This window comes from Astyanax mexicanus, chromosome 8 (assembly GCF_023375975.1).
Source record: "Astyanax mexicanus isolate ESR-SI-001 chromosome 8, AstMex3_surface, whole genome shotgun sequence".
Lineage (NCBI taxonomy): Eukaryota > Metazoa > Chordata > Actinopteri > Characiformes > Acestrorhamphidae > Astyanax > Astyanax mexicanus.
Window position 1 is genome coordinate 34,466,708 of NC_064415.1, and position 21,051 is coordinate 34,487,758.

Here is a 21,051-nt window from a genome sequence, read left to right on the forward strand (position 1 = left end):
AATAAAACAGCTCACAGTAGCAGCAGCTAAATAGAATATCACATATTGAATAAATAATATGGATATTATGCTCTAATTGGCTATTAAGGGCGTATCATTTAATATCACACCTCACAGAACTGAATTGGCAAGCTGTGGTTTAGAGGCTTCATAAAAGGTGTTCTTTTCTTTTAGCTAAAGTTAGAGCTAAAGTTAGTCACACCGTGTTAGCTACTTGCTAACCAGTTATCAGCTGATGTTGTCCAGCGATAGTTATGAACCAGCTTAATATGTATTCCTATAAAGTAATGAGTAAAGTGTCAACAGGAATGTTTGTCTAGATCATTACCTAGATGATCTACATTTAGCCGAATACCAACGCTAAACTTTTTTTTTTGTTAGTATTTATTTATTTTCGTAATAAAAAATAAAATCACAGATATTTTCATTTCTCAAACAAAATATCTGTAATAGGTTCTGCAGACCAGTTTAAAAATGTAAACTTCACCTTTAAATCTGGTCAGATTTAGTAGTAAGTATATCCTGTATAGAGACATAGGGGCTTATCATGGCCAGAATACAACTCATATTTAAGGCCTGCTCATTAAGAGAAAAGATGGAAGCAATGGGTATTACTTCATTATGTCTTATGGTGCAAAATGATGATTTCAAATTTAAATTTAATTTGAAGAAGCAAGATTTACAGATCAGGAACAAAGTTAGAAAGAAAGATAAGGATGTATGACCTTTAGCAGATTTGTTTAGAAAATCTTAACAGAATACACTACATGGGTCTATATTTCTATCCAAGAACATTCATGTCATCATTTCACAGTTGGCGCCATGTTGCTTTTGCCCATATTAGGTGTTCTGTCTCTAAGCTAAATTTATCAATGGACTCAAAAATCTTCCCTATCACATTATGTGGTAAATAAATAGCATGATCATCTTTACATTATTTTTACATTATATAGGTATATATTACACTTCAAAGAAAGGTGTAAAAATGATGATAAAATAATTTATCGCAATATTTTTTGGGACAATATATTGTCCATTAAAACAGTTATCATGACAGATCTGGGGTCACTTTTGTGTATGGTTTAGTCAGTTTTGGATTGTATGGTTGTATGGATGAAAGGAAAGCTATCGGTGGTATATAAATATGTTTAGAACCCCATATGTTTCATTATGTGTACATTTTTTTACTGAACATTACTGGATCATCTGAATTATGAGACTGTTTAAGAGTCGTAATAAGAATAATGCTACTATTAAGCTAATGCTGCTTCACACTGAACTCACATCACAGGACAATAGCACAGAACGGAAGCAAAATAAATGTGCAAATAGGTTTTGCAGACTGATTTACAAGGCCAAATAAAAAGATACTGTTAGAAGTATCTTTAGAAAGTAAGTTAGAAAGCAAGATAATGATGTATTACTATTGGTAGACATTTTGTTGATGTTTATTAAAATGATGATGATCTTTAAATTTCTTTAAACTTTATTGGTCTTTATTACTCTTCAAGACAAAACTATGATTAAAATTATGATAAAAATATTTATTACAATAATATTTGGGCAATATATATGAGCTGGGGCCAGTTTTATGTATAGTTATGTGATGAAATAAAAGCTGTTTTTTAAACAGCTAACAAAACAGGTTTTCTGAGTACATTTTAAATTGTAAGACGTCAATCTTGTTTGATATGATCTTGCTTGTATTGAAAGCAATAAAAATAAAGAGATTAAGATCCAGTTAGGTGATGATTGTCACCACTGATTGATGTATTAGATTCTCCTATATTAGTTTCTTTGGTTTGTGTTTGGATCCAGTAATATGGATTGTCACCGCACTTCCCATCAGTATATTGGAGGTTTTGTTTGTTTGGCGAATGGAAATGTAGTTTTTTACTAAGCAACTTATTGCTCTGAGCCACTGTACAAAATCGAATCCAGCTAGACAGTATAGGACAACAACAGGGTCAATATGGTGAGTCACTGTATGTGTGTGGATGTGTGTAAAGCCCACCTGGAAATGTCAAGCCCTAACTGAGGATATTTGTATAGGCATTTCCTAAGAAACACACAAAAGCTAAGTGAGTGTCTGTCTAAGAAGACTTCAACAGCTACTCGCCATCAGAGACTCAGGAGTACACACGCTCAATCTAATCAATAACTCTTCCTGAGTTTGTGAATGTGTGTTTTTCTTTCAGATATCAGGAGCCAGGTGGATTTAAATATAAGTAATAATAAGGCCATAAACTCACTTACAAAAAAAAAGGGACAGGAAAAGAAATATGTCCTTCCCATAAGAATATTTCATCAGTTTAAAAAGCGCCCGAATACGTCAAAGGAATATATTGGACTGCGTGTTTACTGCGTTAAAACAAGCTACTTTGGACGAACCACTAGCTGATAGTGCCCTGGTTTACCAGAACACTCAAGCTTCCTTAGTCTACTGCTATCGGGCGACATTTACTAGCACTGCTAACCAGGGGTTGGCTAGCGCTGCTAACCAGAGCTGGTTAGTGCTGCTAACCAAGATTGGCTAAGCACTGCTAACCGGGGCAGACAAAGCGCTGCTAACTAGGGCTGGCTAGTGCTACTAGCCATGACTGGCTAGCACTGCTAACCGGGGGTTGGCTAGCACTGCTAACCGGAGTTGGGGTGTTGAGGGGTGGAGCGTTATGTGTGTGCTCTTACGGTAAGACTGCACTGGAAGGGGGGGAGGGACGGTGAGACTGCACCGGAAGGGGGGGAGGGACGATGAGACTGCACCGGAAGAAGGGGGAGGGAGGGCTCCACGCTGACAGTCACACTGTCTACTGCTCTCTGGTCCAATGAAGGTAATTTAAAAAACAGGACATTTCCTCACTTTCTGAAAAAAAAAAACCCAGGACGCCCGGGACAGGACGTGAAATACGGACATGTCCTAGGAAATACGGACGTTTGATCACCCTAGCTTTACTCACCCAAATAAAATATAAATATAAAATATATATGATCTTTCAGGTCTTTATTGAACACACTCATTAAACAATCAAAGTAAGTGAACCATTTGAAACAGTTGCCAGTTGACATCATTGATGAATCTCTGTTGTGCTCGTGGGATCATTTTGATTGGGTGCGCACTTCTCGGCAAAGTAGCTGCAGAGTAGACAAATCGTGTCCATTTGTAGATTATTTGTAGACGGGTGAATTTCTCGAGTCTTTGAAATCAGTTCATAACCCTTTCTAGCTTTTTGTAAATCGACAATTTTTAATAAAAGATTCTCTGAAAGCACTTTTTGGTGCGGCATGGCTCACATGCGCGTATCCTTCTTGTGTGAAACAAAAAGTTTGAGTGTTTTTTTTATCAGTCAAATTAACTCTAGTGCACACCTCCAAGCTTGCAAGACTCCTATGATAACATGTTACTCTAATTAGCTTTTTTGAGGTTATTGTTGGAGGTTATTTCCACTAGCATTATGTTTTTTATGGTTGTTCTCAATGAAGATATGAATTGTCCTGAAGTATTAAATGTTTTTTTTTTTTCACATTTTATTTGTCAATACCCTTGATTTGGATGGAGATCAGATGAAGATCACCCTTCAAATTTATAGAGAAAACCATGAACCATTGTAATAAACAATAAACCATTGTGTTTATTGTATACGTCGTAGTTCATTTTCAAACTTTTGAATATTCAGCTCGTCTGTTATTTCTGCATGGGATCTCTGTAAATCATCAGTAGTTCATCACTACTCACCAGCAGATGGCGCCAAACTCCAGCAAGTTAAACCTATTCCCGCTTTCCCCACAACTCTGAGCTTTCTATATACAGAAAAAAGCAACTTTCAACTCAAGTATATAAAATAAAAAAATCCTAACTAAGAAATAATTATTTTCCATAAAATTACCTGCTCCACAATTATTTGCACCCTTAACAATGTCTTGCAAATAAATGTATTTGAACTATTAATGTCATTTCTACTGTAGTATATAAAGTGGATCAAAGTATCTAGGAACTTTTAATTAGTAATTTATCACTTCCTGTTTCCCTGGGGTATAAATATGGCGTTACACAGAGGCCTATTTTTCTATTCACTCTTAAACATGGGAAAGAAAAGAGACAATATTCAAGTATTGAAGATGATCCAGAACGCAGCAGCACGTCTGGTCTTCAACCAGGCAAAACGGGCACATGTCACCCCGCTGCTCATTGAGCTCCACTGGCTACCAGTTGCTGCTCGCATCAAATTCAAAGCTCTTACAATCGCCTACAAGGTGATGACAGAACAGGCTCCTTCCTACCTGCACTCGCTCCTGAAGGCTTACGCTACCTCCCGGCCGCTGCGCTCCTCCAATGAACGTCGCCTCGCTTTGCCGAACATTCACACAAAGCAATCCAGACTGTTCTCATACAGAGTTCCCCAATGGTGGAACAAACTACCTTCCACTACCAGATCAGGAGAATCTCTCGCTATCTTTAAGAAACTCCTGAAGACAGAGCTCTTCAAAGAGCACTTACTCTCTTAACACCTCTAACACACTAACTACTTCTAACCTCATCTCCTTCTTCCCCTCCTTCACTCCTCTATCCTATTATTCCCCTTTGACCTCCTTTTATCCCTATCCAAAGATGTTTTACCTTTAAACTTATTTTACATTGTACTTGACTATTGTAAGTCGCTTTGGACAAAAGCATCTGCCAAATGTAATGTAATAGTAATAATAATAATAATAAAGTAAGGCATTGTTGTCATATATCATATTTACAAAATGATAATTTATATGTAGACGGTGGGCACTAGGACCTGGGAGGGTTGAGGGCTAATGGACAACCTGCCCCTTTAAGAATAAAAAGACGGTGAAGAGGGGAGCTGCAGGTGAGCTCATTAGTGGGGAGAGTACCTGGCCTCCATTACGTGCTTCAGCAGCAGCAGCAGCAAGAGAAGGTGCTGCTGGATAGTGCAGTTTTTAATGATTTAGCTGCTGTTGGTGTGCATGTGGGAGAGGAGTGGAGACAGATTTTTGTGTTATATTTAATTAGTTTATTTTAATTTTTTTTTTCATTGGTTTCAGTAACTTTGTGGGTTGTTTTTTTTTTTTTCAATTAATACTCTGCCACACTTGTGAGTTTCTTTTCACCTAGTGTGTTTTTGTTGAACATTAGTTACCAAAGAAAGATTTCAAGCTAGTCCTCCCCGTTATGTTTTTTTTTTTGGTGTGGTGTGCAGTGTAGTAGTGTTAAGCTGTGGGGTTTGTGGATCCTTTATTTTAGGTTTGCTTTATTCCATCAAAAACTGGTGTTCATCTGCTAAAGCCCAAGAATTGTCAGTGTCAACCAATTCAGTGGAGATTCATTGTGTTTTATATATGTTTGTGTTTTGATGATTGTGAATAAAAGTATTTTTGATATCAAACTCTGCCTCTATAGACCGTTTTAGTACAGTCGGGATCTGTGAAGGGGAAGGGCTTCACATTCCTTTTGGGTTTCTCCCACCTTTTAACAGGAGTGGCGTAGTCAGTATATAAGTGCATGGGTGAAAATGGCTAACTAATAGAATCCACCACTCGTAAGTGTCACATATAAGTAACCAAACAACACTTCTGTAACAGGGGTGCCAATAAATATGGAGGGCGCTGTACATATAAAACAAAAAACTTAACACATTATGTAATATCTGAAATCATTTAATTGTACAAACCACTGGCGGAGGAACCGGGGGGGATGACCCTATGTGAATGGAAAATCTCTTAACGCCAATCACGGAGCCGGTTCAGGAATTAAGTTCCGCCTCTCAGTAGAAACAGCCATTCAGCTCGCTGGTTTTGCAACGCGCGAAGGAGAGTCAGTGTGCTCGCTGTGAGATTTAGCAGCGGGGTCCAGCAGCAGCTGATTTTAAAATGCCGATTTTTCTAAAAACAAAAAAAGGTAACGGTAGCTAACAAATTATCTAGAAGCAGGATTTAGTACAATACTTTATATTGTTAGTTTAAAGCAGTTTCTTAAAAATCCTAAAATTGTGTGTTTTCCAGCAGATCCAACTGATTAGCGATAAACAATCCTTTATTGAGTTTACCTGTTAAAATCTGTTACCACCATGGAGCCTAAATTAAATATTATATATCCTGCAGTGTATTAGACACATCATACCACCACTTACTTTATTAGGTGCATTTAAAGCAAAAAAAGCTAGAATATAATATCTAGAATATGCAGAACAGTGGGAATATTCAGTAGAATATGTAAGAACAGGGTTGAGAAACACTGCTGTAACCCGACTTCTGTTTATTTGTAGTTCACAGTAGGACCACGTCCTGACGCCTAGTTTATATTAACTTCTGCCAAAAACCTCTATGAAACTTAGTTACATTCTTGTGCTCTTACCAGAAGTGCTTTCAGAGTTTCTGAACATTACTTCAAGGATTCAGAAGTTATTCTGAACTTTGTTTATATTAATCTATTTCAAATTGCCACTAACTCTACCCCTTTGCTTTTAATGCCCTTAACACTAGGCGAGCAAAGCATAGCACATGCCACCACCTCTTTAAAACTGCAACTGATGCAGCATCACCAAAAAGCCAGCACAGCCATTCAGCTTTGATACATTTGACACCTTGCTTTGGGTGTAATATGTGGAGAAAGTGCCATCTAAACTCCCAGAGAGAGCAAGTGCCAATGCCTTAGTCCACTTATCCCTGAAAGCTCTACAGCTCTGGAAAAAATAAGAGACCACTTAAAAATGATGAGTTTCTTTGATTTTACCAAATTGAAAACTTCTGGAATATAATCAGAAAGAAGATGGATGATCACAAGCCATCAAATCAAGCTGAGCAGCTTATATTTTTGCCCCAGGAGTAGCATAAAGTTATCCAAAAGCAATGTGTAAGACTGATGCATGAAACAATATTTATTCCACTAAATATTGATTTCTGAACTCTTAAATCTTTATGAATATGAACATGTTTTCTTTGCATTACTTAAGCTCTTAAAGTTCTGCATCTTTTTATTATTTCAGCCATTTCCCATTTTCTGCAAATAAATGCTCTAAATGACAAAACCTTTATTTGGAATTTGAAAGAAATGGTGTCTGTTTATAGAATAAAATAGCTAAATAGAAAAAATAATACAAATTTCAGGATTTTACCAGTAGTGACTGGCCTACTGAAATTACTCCATAAGGTCATGGACAACTAATCCAGAAGATCTCAAAAGAACCCAAAACACCATCCAAAGAACTGCAGGTCTTACATACCTCAGTTAAAGTCAGTGTTTCAATAATATGTTTCAATAATATGAAAAAGACTGGGTGAAAATGGTATGCATGAAAGAGTTCCAAGGCAAAAACACAGTGCTGACCAAAATACTGTATATATAGTTGCAAGAAAAAGTATGTGAACCCTATGGGTTTACTTGGATTTCTGCATTTCTCTTAACACTGACCTTAAGCGAGACCTTTAATTCTTTAGATGTTGTTCTGGGTTCTTTTTTTGACCTCCTGGATGAGTAGTGCATGCCCTTTTGGAATAATTTTAGTTGGCCGGCCACTCTTGGGAGGGTTCACCAGTGTTCCATGTTTGCTCTGTTTGTGTAATAGCTCTCACTGGTTTGCTGGAGTCCAAAAGCCTTAGAAATAACTTTATAACCTTTTTTATACTGACAGATGTCAATGACTTTGTTTTTGAATTTCAGCACAATGTGTTGCTTTTTTAATCTTTTATCTGCTTCATGTTGTCAGACAGAATCTATTAAGTAATTTCTTGATTCTACATGTCTGGCAGTAATTAGGCCTGGTTGTGGTTAGTAGTGATATTGAACAAAAAGTGTGATTAATCACAGTTCATTTATGGGGAGGCAAACACTTTTTCACAAAGGGCTAGATTGGTTTGGATAGTTTTTCCCTTAATAAATGAAATCATCATTTAAAAGTGCTTTTTTATTTTTACTTAGGTTATATACGCCTGATATAAAAGTTTGTTTGATAATCTATTAAAATGTAAGTATGACTAAAATGCAAAAACAAAAGAAACCTGTAAGGGGTGTGGGACCCTAAATTAGGATATTAGGGATCAATATATGTTATATTACTCATATATTAGTACATTTGGCCATATATGAACGAGTTTATTGAGTTCAGTTAAAACTCTGTCTGCTCTTCCTCAGCAAGGCCCAGTCTGTACCAGGCACGCTGGGAACTGAGGGGGAGACAGATAAGAAATCATACCAGGTGTCTCAAGAGGCCCAAGCTCCCACGGGAAAAGCTGGGCAGGAGAAGGAAAGGTGGAACCAAAAGCCCCCACCTTTGTTCACCCAAATACTGTATAAAAGTGTGTGTATTCCTCTGTATTATCAGGAGACTGAATTCTCCTGACTGAAGAACAATAAAGAATCAACTTAGAACATCAGAAAGAAGTCTTCTCCTTTCTTTAAACCTGGGGCACTCGTCTGTTTTTATCTTCTTTCTTTTGAATTTAGAACTTTACATCGATGCATGACTAGATAATTTTTTAGAGCTCATTTAAGCTAGCCAGGTTAGAGCTCATTTTAGCTAGCCCAGGCTTCCCTTTCTGGGAGGCCTAGAAGAGTCGTGAAATAACGCACGACAGGGGCCAAATACTTTATCACACCACTGTATATACCAGGGTTGTGGGTTCGATATATTGGTTTGGCAAGCTGCCAGTGTTCGCCCCTTGACAAGCCGCACTCTGCTCTGTGCTTGTTTCTTTGTATTACTGCGGTGTGTGTGTGTGTTTACTGCAGAGATGGGTAAAAGGCAGTGGACACAGTGTGTGTGGGCTTCCAGTACACGTATTGTTAATGGGACCTTTTAATCAATGGTTCTGTATGTTAGAATTTACAACAGTAACAATTAAAAGAAGAAATTAAAACTGTTTATTACAAAAGATGAATTTGTGCAATAAGCAAAAATAAAAATTGTATTTTGTTATTAAAAACAACTGAAAGTCAGTTTAATGTTGGGCAGAAGTGTCTGTAACCCCAGCAGCCACCTGCAGATCTGTAGCATTGTTACATGTACTGTCTAAGCTTTCTGTAGTGAAGTAGCTGTGGTGCTGAAACTTTAGGACTTCGTTCCCCCAGCTCGTCCAATCAGGCTGTAGACTTCGAGCGAACATCTCTAGACACCTGGCATTAGGGCTAATGTAGGGCCTCAGCACAGCTGGAACACAAAAAAAAAATGTGGTGAAGCATTGTGTTGAGTGAGCATGTTGTGGTAATATACATATATATATATATATGTATATTACCACATTATATTGTGGTATATTGTGGTAATATATATATATATATATATATATATATATATATATATATATATACGTATATATATATATATATATATATATATATATATATATATATATATATATATATATATATATATATATATATATATATACATATATATATATATACATGCACACAAAAATTATATCAATAGCTGAGACCAAACCCCAAGAACGTTGGCAAAAACTAGACATAATCTATGGAAATTGAAAACTATATGCAAATCTGCCAGTAGGGTAAGTAAGCAATTGCAATAGCTCAAAATTAGTGAATTTGGCCTTAAACCAAGCATAATAAATCTGGATACAAGAATCTGACTGGTGCCTTTGACACTGGTGACTTTGTTCACATTTTGAGTTTAAATTACTTAAAAAAAAAGGCAAATTTCTAAATAAGACTGATTAAGATCATTCCTAAAATAAGCCAAAAAATATTACACAATGCTTAGTAAGACAAAACATCTTATCAGAGATCAAAATAAGAGTTATTGCCTTGAAATGAGAAAATTTCACTTGCTAAGATTTAATTTTTGCAGTGTAAGCATGGTGGTGGTAGCATCATGCCCTGGGGCTGCTTGCTGGCAGTGAAACTGGTTCATTGCACAAAGTGGATAGAATTTTGAAAAGGGTGGACAACCTCCAAAACTCACGCTTTTTGAAAATACGTGAATTGTGCTTAATATCCCATCACAATTCTGCTAGAAGCTTGTTGATTGCTACCAAAAGGGTGTAACTCATTAAGAGACATTTAACAAAATATTACGTGTGCTGTACTTATATTTTTGACACTGTTTATGTATTGTTTGACCCCATGATGTTTTCAGACACCTCAAAAAAAATGTGCAGCAATTTTTAGTTTTTGTATTGCATATTTATTGTGCAATTGACTTTATACTCATCATGGGCATGAATGTAATGGCAATATGGGATAGAATTTCAATGATGATGTCTTTAACTGATAGTATGCTCTATTAAAATTCTTAATAATATACTGACAGTTATTTAACTGGGGAACTGTCTCATATTGTATTTTGTAGCTGATTTTTAAAATAATTTGAAATTTCTAACATTACCCATAAAATGTACATGGATACAGAAAGTCAGGGAACAGGAACTAATACTGTGTCTCTTGACCTTTCCGTGTTAAATTGAAGCTAAATAACAATGCACTGATTTGTATGATTCACCTGTTTGCATGGACATTTCTAGCCAGACACTGCTGGTCATCATTACCAGCCTCTGCACTGTCCACTGTGGGGGTTACGGTCCGATTTACGTAAAAGCATGCAGAATACACGGTACAGGCAGTCTATAGGAGACTTGTGGAACCAATGAACGCAACCCGGAAAGTCGTAGCTGTAGCACTGTTGCTATTAGCAACTTGCTACTGACTTTAGCTCTGAGTAGAAGTTGGAGCGCATAGGCAGAAAACGCTCAAAAACAAAGATCATTCAGACTGTCCACACACCGTTGCTGCGCTGACATAGGAATCTAATGGTCGCCTGTCGCTTTCTAGTGTGCACACAGGGTTAGGCACTCGTACTGTCTCTCTCTATCTCTCTTTCTCTCTCTCTCTCTCTCTCTCTCTCACCATCGCTATCTCTCTCTCGCTCTCTGTCTATCTCTGAGATATAATACAGTAAAAAAAGCTCCAGTCTGCCAGACCTAAACCACACTACACTATTATTACTGTCCCCTTACAATAAAACTGAGAAATTCAAGCATTTAAATCATTAAGTGACTGACACTACTAATATAATTATTTTAGAATTAAATTATAATATATTTAAAAAAATTTAATGCTAATATTTCTTAAAAAGAACTCAAACACTGAAACGCATCCAGTAATATGCTTAAGAAAAATATCTGTAGTTTAAGCAGTTAAAGCAATGCTGTTGTTTTAGTTTATCAACCGTACCGAAAACATACCGAACCGTGGGTTTATACAGAGGTGTGAACTGAACTGAGATTTTTTTTTGTACCATTACAGCCCTATGCAACACTGAAGAAGACTTATTGTTTAAGAAAAATGTTTATTAAGAACAAATCTCTGAAATTATTAAACAAACAATGCAAACAATGATCCACAGGCCTGAACATCTGCCTTAACCTGGACCAAGCGCAGTGGTGGGAAATCTCTTGGTTCGGGTCTGATTCAGGCAGAGAATCTGAGCTTTTCTCTCAGGTACCATTTTATATCAATTTACATACTGCTTTCAGATAACTTGTTAACTTTCAGATAACAGAGAGCATTTTAGTGCTGTAAACTCATTTCAATGCCCAGCCTCGAGTGGCTTATTGCCTAATGTTACCCCAGTTTGAGACTAAAGCACTGGCCTGTCAATCAAAGGCATCCTTATGCAATTCTGCCTCTGCTCTCGAATGTTAATAGACACCAAATGAGAATGGAGATTAATGCATTGCTGCTGTGAAAGCTAAAATAGCACACTGTGACGCCAACAGCGCCTGATCAACGTGACAAGAATGTGTGGTTTTGTGTGTACCTGACAGTGAAGGCTTATGAGAGTGCAGCGCTGAGGGAATGCTAATTATGAGCCGCTGATCTGGGATCTCGCACTCCTCCGGCCTGTAACAAACAGGAAGACAGAAGAATGAATAATTCTGTATAAATGAACGAGGGGTAAAAAAAAAAATTAAATTTACCAGTGTATACATGAGCCGATCTGCTTGCATATAGTACTACAGTTTTAATGAGCACTTTCACAGATGGCATGTCTCTCTGGATCATTTGTGTTGCAGCATACAAACTACAGGCCCACAAATGTTGATTCTTCAAGGGTATTAGATAACTACTTGCTAATTGTGCAACGCGCGAAATGAACAGGAAGCCAGCATCATGGGTAACTCAAAGAAAAGAGAATTCTACAAACATGTATTAAGGTTTTTACATTTCCTGCACAAGCCACATCTGTGATTTCTCATTTAAACTACACACTCATTGAGCACCATATCATGCCTTCCTCTCAAAAACCATCCTCAATTTGTCATGGTATTGATTCCAAAGGTTGTTTAAGAAAAGCTGTTGAAATATTATTGCATTTTTGAGGAGCAAAAATGTTTTTTGCTGTAAATCTCCCATTCAACCACATCCAAGAGGTGTTCTACTGGATTGGTGAAAAATCTGATTTCAGCCCCTTTTAATTTGCTGTGTGAATGTTGACCAATATTTTTCTAGTCTTCAGCTATTCAGTTTTGGTGAGAGTTTATCTAAGCAGCTTCTTCTTTCAATTCTTGACTGTGGAAACATGAAAATACTAGAAATGCTAGAAATACTAGAATTAAACCAGCCTGTCTGACACAAACATTCATGACACATGAACCCCAGGTCAAAAATTTTGATGGTTTGGAGAGATACAGAGATACAGGTTTGGGCCTGTATCTGCATGATTGATAAACTGCACTGCTGCCACATGATTGGCTAATAAGATAACTGCATGAATGTATTTGTGCATAGGTGTTCCTAAGGAAGTTCTCATTGGGTGTATTTAGACCAGTCATACTTCTACTATATAAATAAACAGTTCATAAATGAAGATAAAAATCAATCCAACCAACAAAACAAGCATATTGTCGCTGTACAAAGAAAAACTTGTATCTCCAAAACAGCAACTTTACAGGATAGAGAAAAAAACCTTCTTAACTTTTAAAGGAAGTCAATGTAAAAAGAGTTTATTTCAGGTAATTTTTTACAGAAGATTTCTCTTTGCCCATTCATCAAGACATCTTGACTCAGTGTAAGGGGCTGTTTGCATTCAAATTATTATGTAGTAAAATAAAAAATCGTCAGAAATAGAGATTCATGTGCTTCACTGAATAGTGATGATATTAGGTCATTGTACAAGAAGTTACCTAGTTGTGCTGGTGCTGTCAGTGCAGATTCTGCCAAGTAGCAGCACCTCATAAGGCTTTTTGTGTGGCGAGTCAAGAGGAAAAACAAACTCTCCTGTCTGGGTTACCTGCAAATAAAAATATACAAATTATTGTAAGTACAGTAATGCCCTGCTTTACCGTCACCCAATATAAAATGTACACTATGTACACTATGTACAGCACACAACACACATATGTATACACATGTTGGGAAATACATATATTAAGACCTGACCAATGTATTGTTTGGATTGTTACAGTAGCTGCATTCTAAAGTCTAGGCTGAAGCTGAGGTAGAACAGGCCCTCAGTAGGAGGGCCCAGGTCTGACCCAGGATCTGCACAGTCATGCTTGTGAAAAGGAAGTCAACTTAAGAGCATTAAAAGTAAGTTCAAATTGTGTAAAGAATTTTTTTAATTACGCATTAAATATGCTTTCTCTGTATTTCAATGAAATGTATTTTTGGCATAAAATACTGCTTAAAGTGCACTTTAGTGTATTTTTTTCCACGGTCATTAAGTTAATAATATGGCATTAATAATAATATTTGCATCAATACGTAAAGTAGTACATTTACAATATACTTCAAGTGTATTAAAAAAGTGTGTAAAAAGAAACGGATACTTAAATCTACTGAAGTTTGCAGAAAAGCACTCAAAGGCACAATCTAATTATTTTATGTTGCATTTAAATATAGCTTAATTACAAGTAAAATATACTTAAGTTGCCATAAATTGTTCCAAAACAGCGCATTTTGTTTGTATTTAAGTACAAATTTCAATTGTAAAAAAGTATTTACTTTTCTGTGGTAAGTATACTTAATATACTTAAATATATATTTAATACACTTTACTTTTACAAGGGTAGTCATACACACATTCACACACATACAAACCTATAACCACACACACAGCAGGGCAATTTAGAGTATCCAATTTTTCTGAGCAATTTAGAGTATCCAGTTAACTTGATTGACGTGTTTTTTTTATATTATTCCTTCCATCTTAAAATTAGGCATCTTTATAATTTTTATTTTTGTTTTGAACTGTTTTATATACGTCAATTATTATTGCTCAATTCATCAGCGACTAAATAACTTGGTATCAAACTGAAACCACAGTTTTTCTAGATCTTCTCCTAATTTTAACTTTATTTTTGACAACATTTATACAGATCAGTTTAACTGATCTAAACTATTGTAACAATTGTATATTGGTTGGCCTTTAATATGAACTCACTGAGTCATGCACAATGTTCGGCTGTTTCTGTTTGTGTGTGTGTGTGTGTGTGTGTGTGTGTGTGTGCGCGTGCGCGCTTTTCCTTCACCTTAACCCACAGCCACTCCGCCAGCAGCTTCACTCCCCAGTGGGGGTAAAGCTCCTCTCTGACAAACCGAATGTGCCGAGGACGGTTGGTTACCCAAGTAACCACCACACACCCTGCAGCGCTCACCGCAGGGACAGGAAGTTGTTTGAGCTGAGATGATGGCAGGAAACTGTACCTGTCATTCAGAGAAAATAAAAAGGAGACCACAAACACAGATGCAAGGGAAAAAAAAGAAAATGTGTTTTTTTTGAGACACAGACTTGGGAGTCCTCAACTGTGGCTGGTTTAGATATAAAAAATATAAATTACAATGCCTTTTAATGGAATTTAATGACAAAATTAATCTATAATAATCTATCAAAACAAGAAAGCAGCAGTATGACAGAATTGGTATCTCTTGTTCAGGGGCTCCCCTTACAGTAAGGAAGTGTAATTTGTCCCTCCAGCCAGATACCAATATTTAAAATGAAGAAAGAATTAAATCTAGAACTTGACACAAATAAGACTTTTCTGCCTGCTTCATTAGTTACACACTGCAGTTCTGGTTGCCTGAGATACTATTCTCTTTATTGCTTTAATGAAGCATCACAAGGAGTTTAATGTAAAAATTCCAGAGTTCACCTTGGTATGAAAATTGATGCTTATTATACGGTTTATATTTTATTGGGGGTACATAAATTCCAATCAATCAATACATTAGTGGATAAATTATAATGAAAAGCAACCACCGTATTTTACGGATTATAAGGCGCATTTATAATCAAAAATTAAATATAAAAAAATATATATATAATTTCAAAGTCAATTGAGTGCTGAATGTTAATCTACACAGATTTCTCTCCTGAAAACTGTTTATTTGGGTGAGCTTTATTTTATTTACAGTAAGCTTCGATTTCCAGTATTTTAGCATGGTTAGCAGCAGCGCTAGATGCAGTTAGCGGCTAATGCTAATACTGCTCCAGTCTCACTGCTGGAGAATCTGAAACTCCAGTATAATGCTGCTCTTTAGTAAAGTGGCTTCACTGCTCCTTACAACCTGATTGGAAAAATTTATAAGGCACACCAGATTATAAGGCGCACTGTCAATTATTGGGAAAATGTAAGGATTTTAAGGGTGCCTTATAGTGCGACAAATACAGTTTAAAAGACCTACATTTAATCCACTTATTTTTTATTATATGATTATATATTACTTAAGTTATAATTACTCATATCTTTAAACATCAGTGTATAAGAATAATAAGAAAAAGAACACCAACAATAAGAGGAAAAACTGTGAAATAACAAATATAGCAATACTGTAAAGTCATGTTTTTTAAAAGGTGTTATCCAATTGCAAAACCCTCATAGCCAATCAGAGACCATAAAAGAAAAATATCAGTGTCGTAACTAGTACAACCATAGTATAACTATACATGTTCTACTGTTAATAGTACAATTGTTAATGATTGTCCCTTAACCAGTAAATCATATCTACTTCCATACATAACTCAATAAATAAATTCTATAGCCGCTTTAAAAGTGGAAATATGAGAATATGTGAAATATTATTAAATAACAAAATTTATTTTTTTTAAGTAAAAGGGGAGGGGGGCAGGGTAAACCTACCTACCTACTGCTCCTTTTCACAGACTTATTTTCCCATGGTGGATCAAGGACTATTAAGTCAAATTTCTTCCCACCTATAGAAACATATAAACAAATGATAAACATACACAATTTAACACGCACATACTAAACTATCTCTGCTTTCTCAGGCACACCAGATTCAAATTAACAGTAAATAGAGCAGAATAACAAACACACTAAGTGTGCTAACTCTTCCCCATATTACAGTAAACTCACTGTGGACCAGCGGCTGTATGCGTGTGAAATCAGACAACAGGAAGCGACTTCGGGGAGGCAAAAAATACTTCTGCCCCATTAGTGTGACCTCCCGAGCAAAGTCGTTGGGGTTTTCCGTGAGGCATGAAAACAGATTGAGGTGTGAATCCACATCTGCATGTCCCTGAACAGCCTGTATCCGTGGTGCAGAGTTCTCCACTGCAAGCAGCTGCTTGGCCATGTCACACAGAGCAGCCAGTTGGCACTCAGGAACTGGAGTTTGTTCACTCTGTTCTGCAGGTAAATCTTTGATCAGGTAACCGCAGTGGTGTCCAGCTTCCACCAAAGACTTACTGCCCTCCAGAACCAACAGCCTGACCTGTTCAACAGACAGAGAAAACTTTATTTTTCAATTCTGAGGTTATCTTAAGTAAAAAATCTGAATATTTTAGTTTCATTTTTGGTTAATTGTTAATTTTTACTGTCATGCTAAAACTGTTATGCTTGTTTCTGCAACATGAGAAAAATAAACCTTCTTAAATTTCAATGGAAGTCAATATAAGAAAGGTTTATTACATTATTGGAGCATTTCTATTGGTGCATTTACTATCTTGGACACAACATCCAATGATGTGCCCCTCTCAAACTCTGTCAACTGGGCTAAATGTGGTCTTGCGATAAACAAGCCAGGCAAATTGTGCTTTTCGGGGCTCCGGCAGTTGATGGCGAGCTGCACGAGCAGGATTCAAACCAGAAATCTCCTAATCATAGTGGCAGTGCCTTAGTCTGCTGGACCACTCGATGCACTAGTATCATTTATTGTACTCCAGTCCTTCATATGGGGAGTGCGGTATTAGTATCATGACATGTTGGATCACTGATATGGTACACAATATTATTAGCAAAAATTAACTCCATATCATGATAATGTGATACTGTTGAAAACAAGAATATTTACTTTTACATTTTTGTTTGTACTCTATAGGCATGCACTAAATATGACACACTTTAGCTGTAGTTGCATTTCTTTATCGTTGTGGAATTTTTATTTCATACAAAATCAGGGTCTTGGAGAGTTACACTTTACGAAAAGTTTACGACAATTTTTTTTTTCTTGGTCATGTGTGATACTCTTATTATATTGCATTTAATGCATGGAATAAATGACTAAATACCATAATATTATTTTAGGGCCAAATTCTAGTCTATATACAGCTCTGGAAAAAAATTAAGACCACTTCAGTTTCTGAATTAGTTTCTCTGATTTTACTATTTAGAGGTTTATGTTTCAGTAAAACAAACATTGTTGTTTTATTCTATAAACTATGGACAACATTTAAGGACAAAAAAACATTGCAGTCATTTAGAGCATTTATTTGCAGAAAATTAGAAATGGCTGAAACAACAAAAAATATGCAGCGATGTCTAACATCAAATAATGCAACGAAAACAAATTCACACTTATAAAGTTTTAAGAGTTCAGAAATCAACATTTTGTGAAACAAGCCTGTTTTTTTTTTATCACAGTCTTCATGCATCTTGGCATGTTCTCCTCCACCAGTCTTACACACTTTTGGACAGCTTGATGTCACTCCTGATGAAAAAATTAAGCAGTTCAGCTTGGTTTGATGGCTTGCTTCCTCTGGATTACATTCCAGAGGTTTTCAATTTAGTAAAATCAAAGAAACTCATAATTTTTAAGTGGTCTCTTTTTTTCAGTGCTATATATAGGGTACAGATTAATTTATAACTTTTACCTTTCCATGGAACACTTCAGCATCTACCTCCCCCTGATTAAGATCACTCCGTTTTCTCTTCCTTTTCTGCAAGAAAAGATTGAGTTAAAATTAGCTAAATATTCTATATACTAAATATAGTAACCTGTAAGCCAGTGAACACAGTAGTTCGTCCAAAGCGTGAAAAACACATATTTATTACCTTTCGTGTTTTTAGGTCTATCGTGGCGGGAAGTGTGGGGGTATTTATTGACGGGCTGTTGGTGGTCTGCTCCTTATCCACTATATGAGGCTTCAGTAGATTAAAGTACTGCTTGTTAAAGCGGCTCCTGAAGAAGAGACCCGTGTTTCCACTGAAACAGCGCTCAAAACCCGCATTTATAAGAGAGCAGGGATCCAGGAGCCACCCCTGATCATTAGCGAACAGGACAGACATCTGAGCCGCGCTGGAGTGAAATGTGGAGTTTAATTAGATAAACAGTAAAACAGCTGTGAATTAAACTACACCGCTCTGCTGCGGCTCGACTCTGCGCAGCGCCATGACACAACACCGCTGCTCAGCTTTACAGCGGCCAGGCTGCGCTCAGAAAACGCAGCTCCTGCGCATTTCAGTCAGACCCTCACCTCTAACAGCTAATATGTTTCTGCAACTAAAAAAACACTAAAGTATAAAAAAATATGAAACATAGAATAAATAATTTAGATTATGTATTTTTAATAGTATGCTGTCTTCATCTACTATTCGGTTATTTAAATTAACTTTTTTATGTTTAAATAGATTGTTGTAAGAAAGAGCCTTGGTATACATTCCATTCAAGTAATAAATAACTTAAACTTTAATGTTTATTTTGGTGCAGTAGTATATTCTTGAAAAAAAAAAAGTTTTGTAAAAAAAAAAAAAAAACAACAACTCTGTAATATCACGATGGGTCATTTATTGGGTTTATTTAGTGGGAAGTTTATTAGACCTCATACAAAACTAGCACTGAAATGTTTGAAGAAAAATAGTCGGCTAGAAAGCAAATCAGAATATCTGTGCTGCTTTTATTATTTGTACTCTCCTGTTAATTGACAGACGTTATTTACGCATATTGTTGTACCCAACACATTTTATTTATCTTATACTGCAGTATTAGTAACATATAGAAACGCAATAACTGTAAAAAAAAAAATTGAATTATCAAATTGAAAAGCCCTGGAATATAGTCGATAGTTGGATCGGAAGCCGTGAAACCAAGCTGAACTGCTTGAATTTTGACATAAAGTTATCCAAAAGCAGCATATGAACGTATTTTCTTTGCATTATTTGAGGTCTGAAAGCTCTACATCTTTTTTTGTTTTTTCAGCTATTTTTCATTTTCTGCAAATAAATGCTCTAAATGACAATATTTTTATTTGAAAATTGGGAGAAATGTTGTCAGTAGTTTATAGAATAAAACAATGTTCCTTTTACTCAAACATACATATAAATAGCAAAATCAGAGATCTTATTTTTTTCCAGAGCTGTATACTATCTATAAATGAAAAGAAAGAAAAATGTTGCAGTATGAGGACTTTTATTTTGATAGTTGTATTTGCAAGGCGTTGTTAATAAATCTTCCTTTATTCTTATTTTTAAAAGTCTTTCCTCAATAAATATTTAGAGTGACAGTAAAACTGTGCCTCAATAATTTGTTGTTGTTTTTCTAATTTTGTCTCTTTAATTTTTACGCGGTTTATAGCTAATAAACAAGGACATGCGCAGGAATGTTTGGCGCCAGAAAAAGGTTGCCATGTGTTGCTAATTTTTAATCTTAGAGTCGTAGCTAAACGTTTCGTTTGTTGTCTTATCATCTCAGCTTATTTTAGTACTCGTGTAGTTGATATGGCTAGGTTGAACAAGAGACACATTTGCTTTTTATTTTATTAGTTTTATTCTTATATATGCCCCTAACGTTGTTGTCAGTGCAAGTAGTTAGAGACTCCAGATGAGAATCTGGCAACCCTACCACTAGCAAACTAGCGCGTGGAGACTGACAACACTGTAGCTCCAGTGTATCACATGGTTCAGAGGTGTGGGAGGTGTAGGAAGCCTCCAGTACTCAACGCTGGGCACTGGATGTTCAGCTAGCTAAGCTAAGCCAGTCAATAACAGCCCGGATAAGCGCCGCTGTCCGCTTGTATGCCTGAGCGAGCATGTCGGAAGCGGAGCGGTGACGCGTTTCTCTCTCAGTTTCGCTTTGGTGGAGCGGAGACAGATATCAGACCTGAGACAGAGGCAGCAGAAACAGCAGGGCAGAGGAACATGGCGGACCTGGGGGCTCCCCGAGCTGAGCCCGAGCCTGACAACCGCTCGGTTTACATCTACGACTGTCGCCCGGAGAGCAGAGAGTCCTCTGAGAGGGAGATAGAGATCAGCGGTAAAGACTTTACTCAGTTCCTTCAGGCTGTCCGCAAGGTGGGTCAACCTCTCTACTAGCTACAGTCCACAGGTTCACACTTGTTACTCAGTGAGCAGCGATCATTAACCCTCTTTGGCATATATAACTAGTGTAACAACTCATTTTTTGGTTATTATCACACCTTTTCATCCCATGCATTGTTTACTTAATACGATTAATATAATGTTACATGGCGTATCTTGGTTATGCCCAATACAATGAGAAAGAAGTACAAATAGGTCATACATAAATATAAGTTATAACTGTTAAGTTACATTGAAAAAAAAACAACAACTGGAATATAATCAAGAGGAAGATGGATAATCACAAGCCATTATATCAAGCTGAACTGTTTAAATTTTGCACCAGGAGTGGCATAAAGTTATCCAAAAGCAGTGTGTAAGACTGATGGAGAAGGAGAACATGACAAAATGCATAAAAAAACTATGATTAAAAAAACTGGGTTATTCCACCAAATGTTGATTTCTGAACTTTTTAAACTTTATGAATAGGATTAGAGGTCTGAAAGCTCTGCATCGTTTTTGTGCAAATAAATGCTCTAAATGACAATATTTGTA

The 21,051-nt window shown here is 36.4% G+C and overlaps 2 protein-coding genes across 3 annotated transcripts in view; one reads left to right on the forward strand and one right to left on the reverse strand.

The window, feature by feature from the left end:
* Nucleotides 1–8,840: 8,840 nt before the first annotated feature.
* Nucleotides 8,841–18,624, reverse strand: mettl4 (methyltransferase 4, N6-adenosine). The gene is made up of 8 exons (XM_007238905.4): nucleotides 18,256–18,624; nucleotides 18,075–18,140; nucleotides 16,339–16,696; nucleotides 16,106–16,175; nucleotides 14,494–14,668; nucleotides 13,147–13,253; nucleotides 11,781–11,863; nucleotides 8,841–9,149 (listed from the first exon to the last, which is right to left on the reverse strand). Exons 1-8 carry the CDS (start codon nucleotides 18,487–18,489, stop codon nucleotides 8,941–8,943), a joined length of 1,302 nt encoding a protein of 433 aa, XP_007238967.3. The 5' UTR covers nucleotides 18,490–18,624; the 3' UTR covers nucleotides 8,841–8,940.
* A 1,259-nt stretch (nucleotides 18,625–19,883) lies between these two features.
* smchd1 (structural maintenance of chromosomes flexible hinge domain containing 1) overlaps nucleotides 19,884–21,051 on the forward strand; it is a 67,435-nt gene continuing 66,267 nt past the window's right edge. Inside the window, exon 1 of one of the 2 annotated variants that reach the window (XM_022677622.2) lies at nucleotides 19,884–20,490. In XM_022677622.2, coding sequence (XP_022533343.2) covers nucleotides 20,215–20,490 — 276 coding nt within the window. In that variant the 5' untranslated portion in view covers nucleotides 19,884–20,214. The remainder of the gene's footprint in view (nucleotides 20,491–21,051) is intronic. The other variant, XM_022677623.2, reaches the window with a different exon arrangement.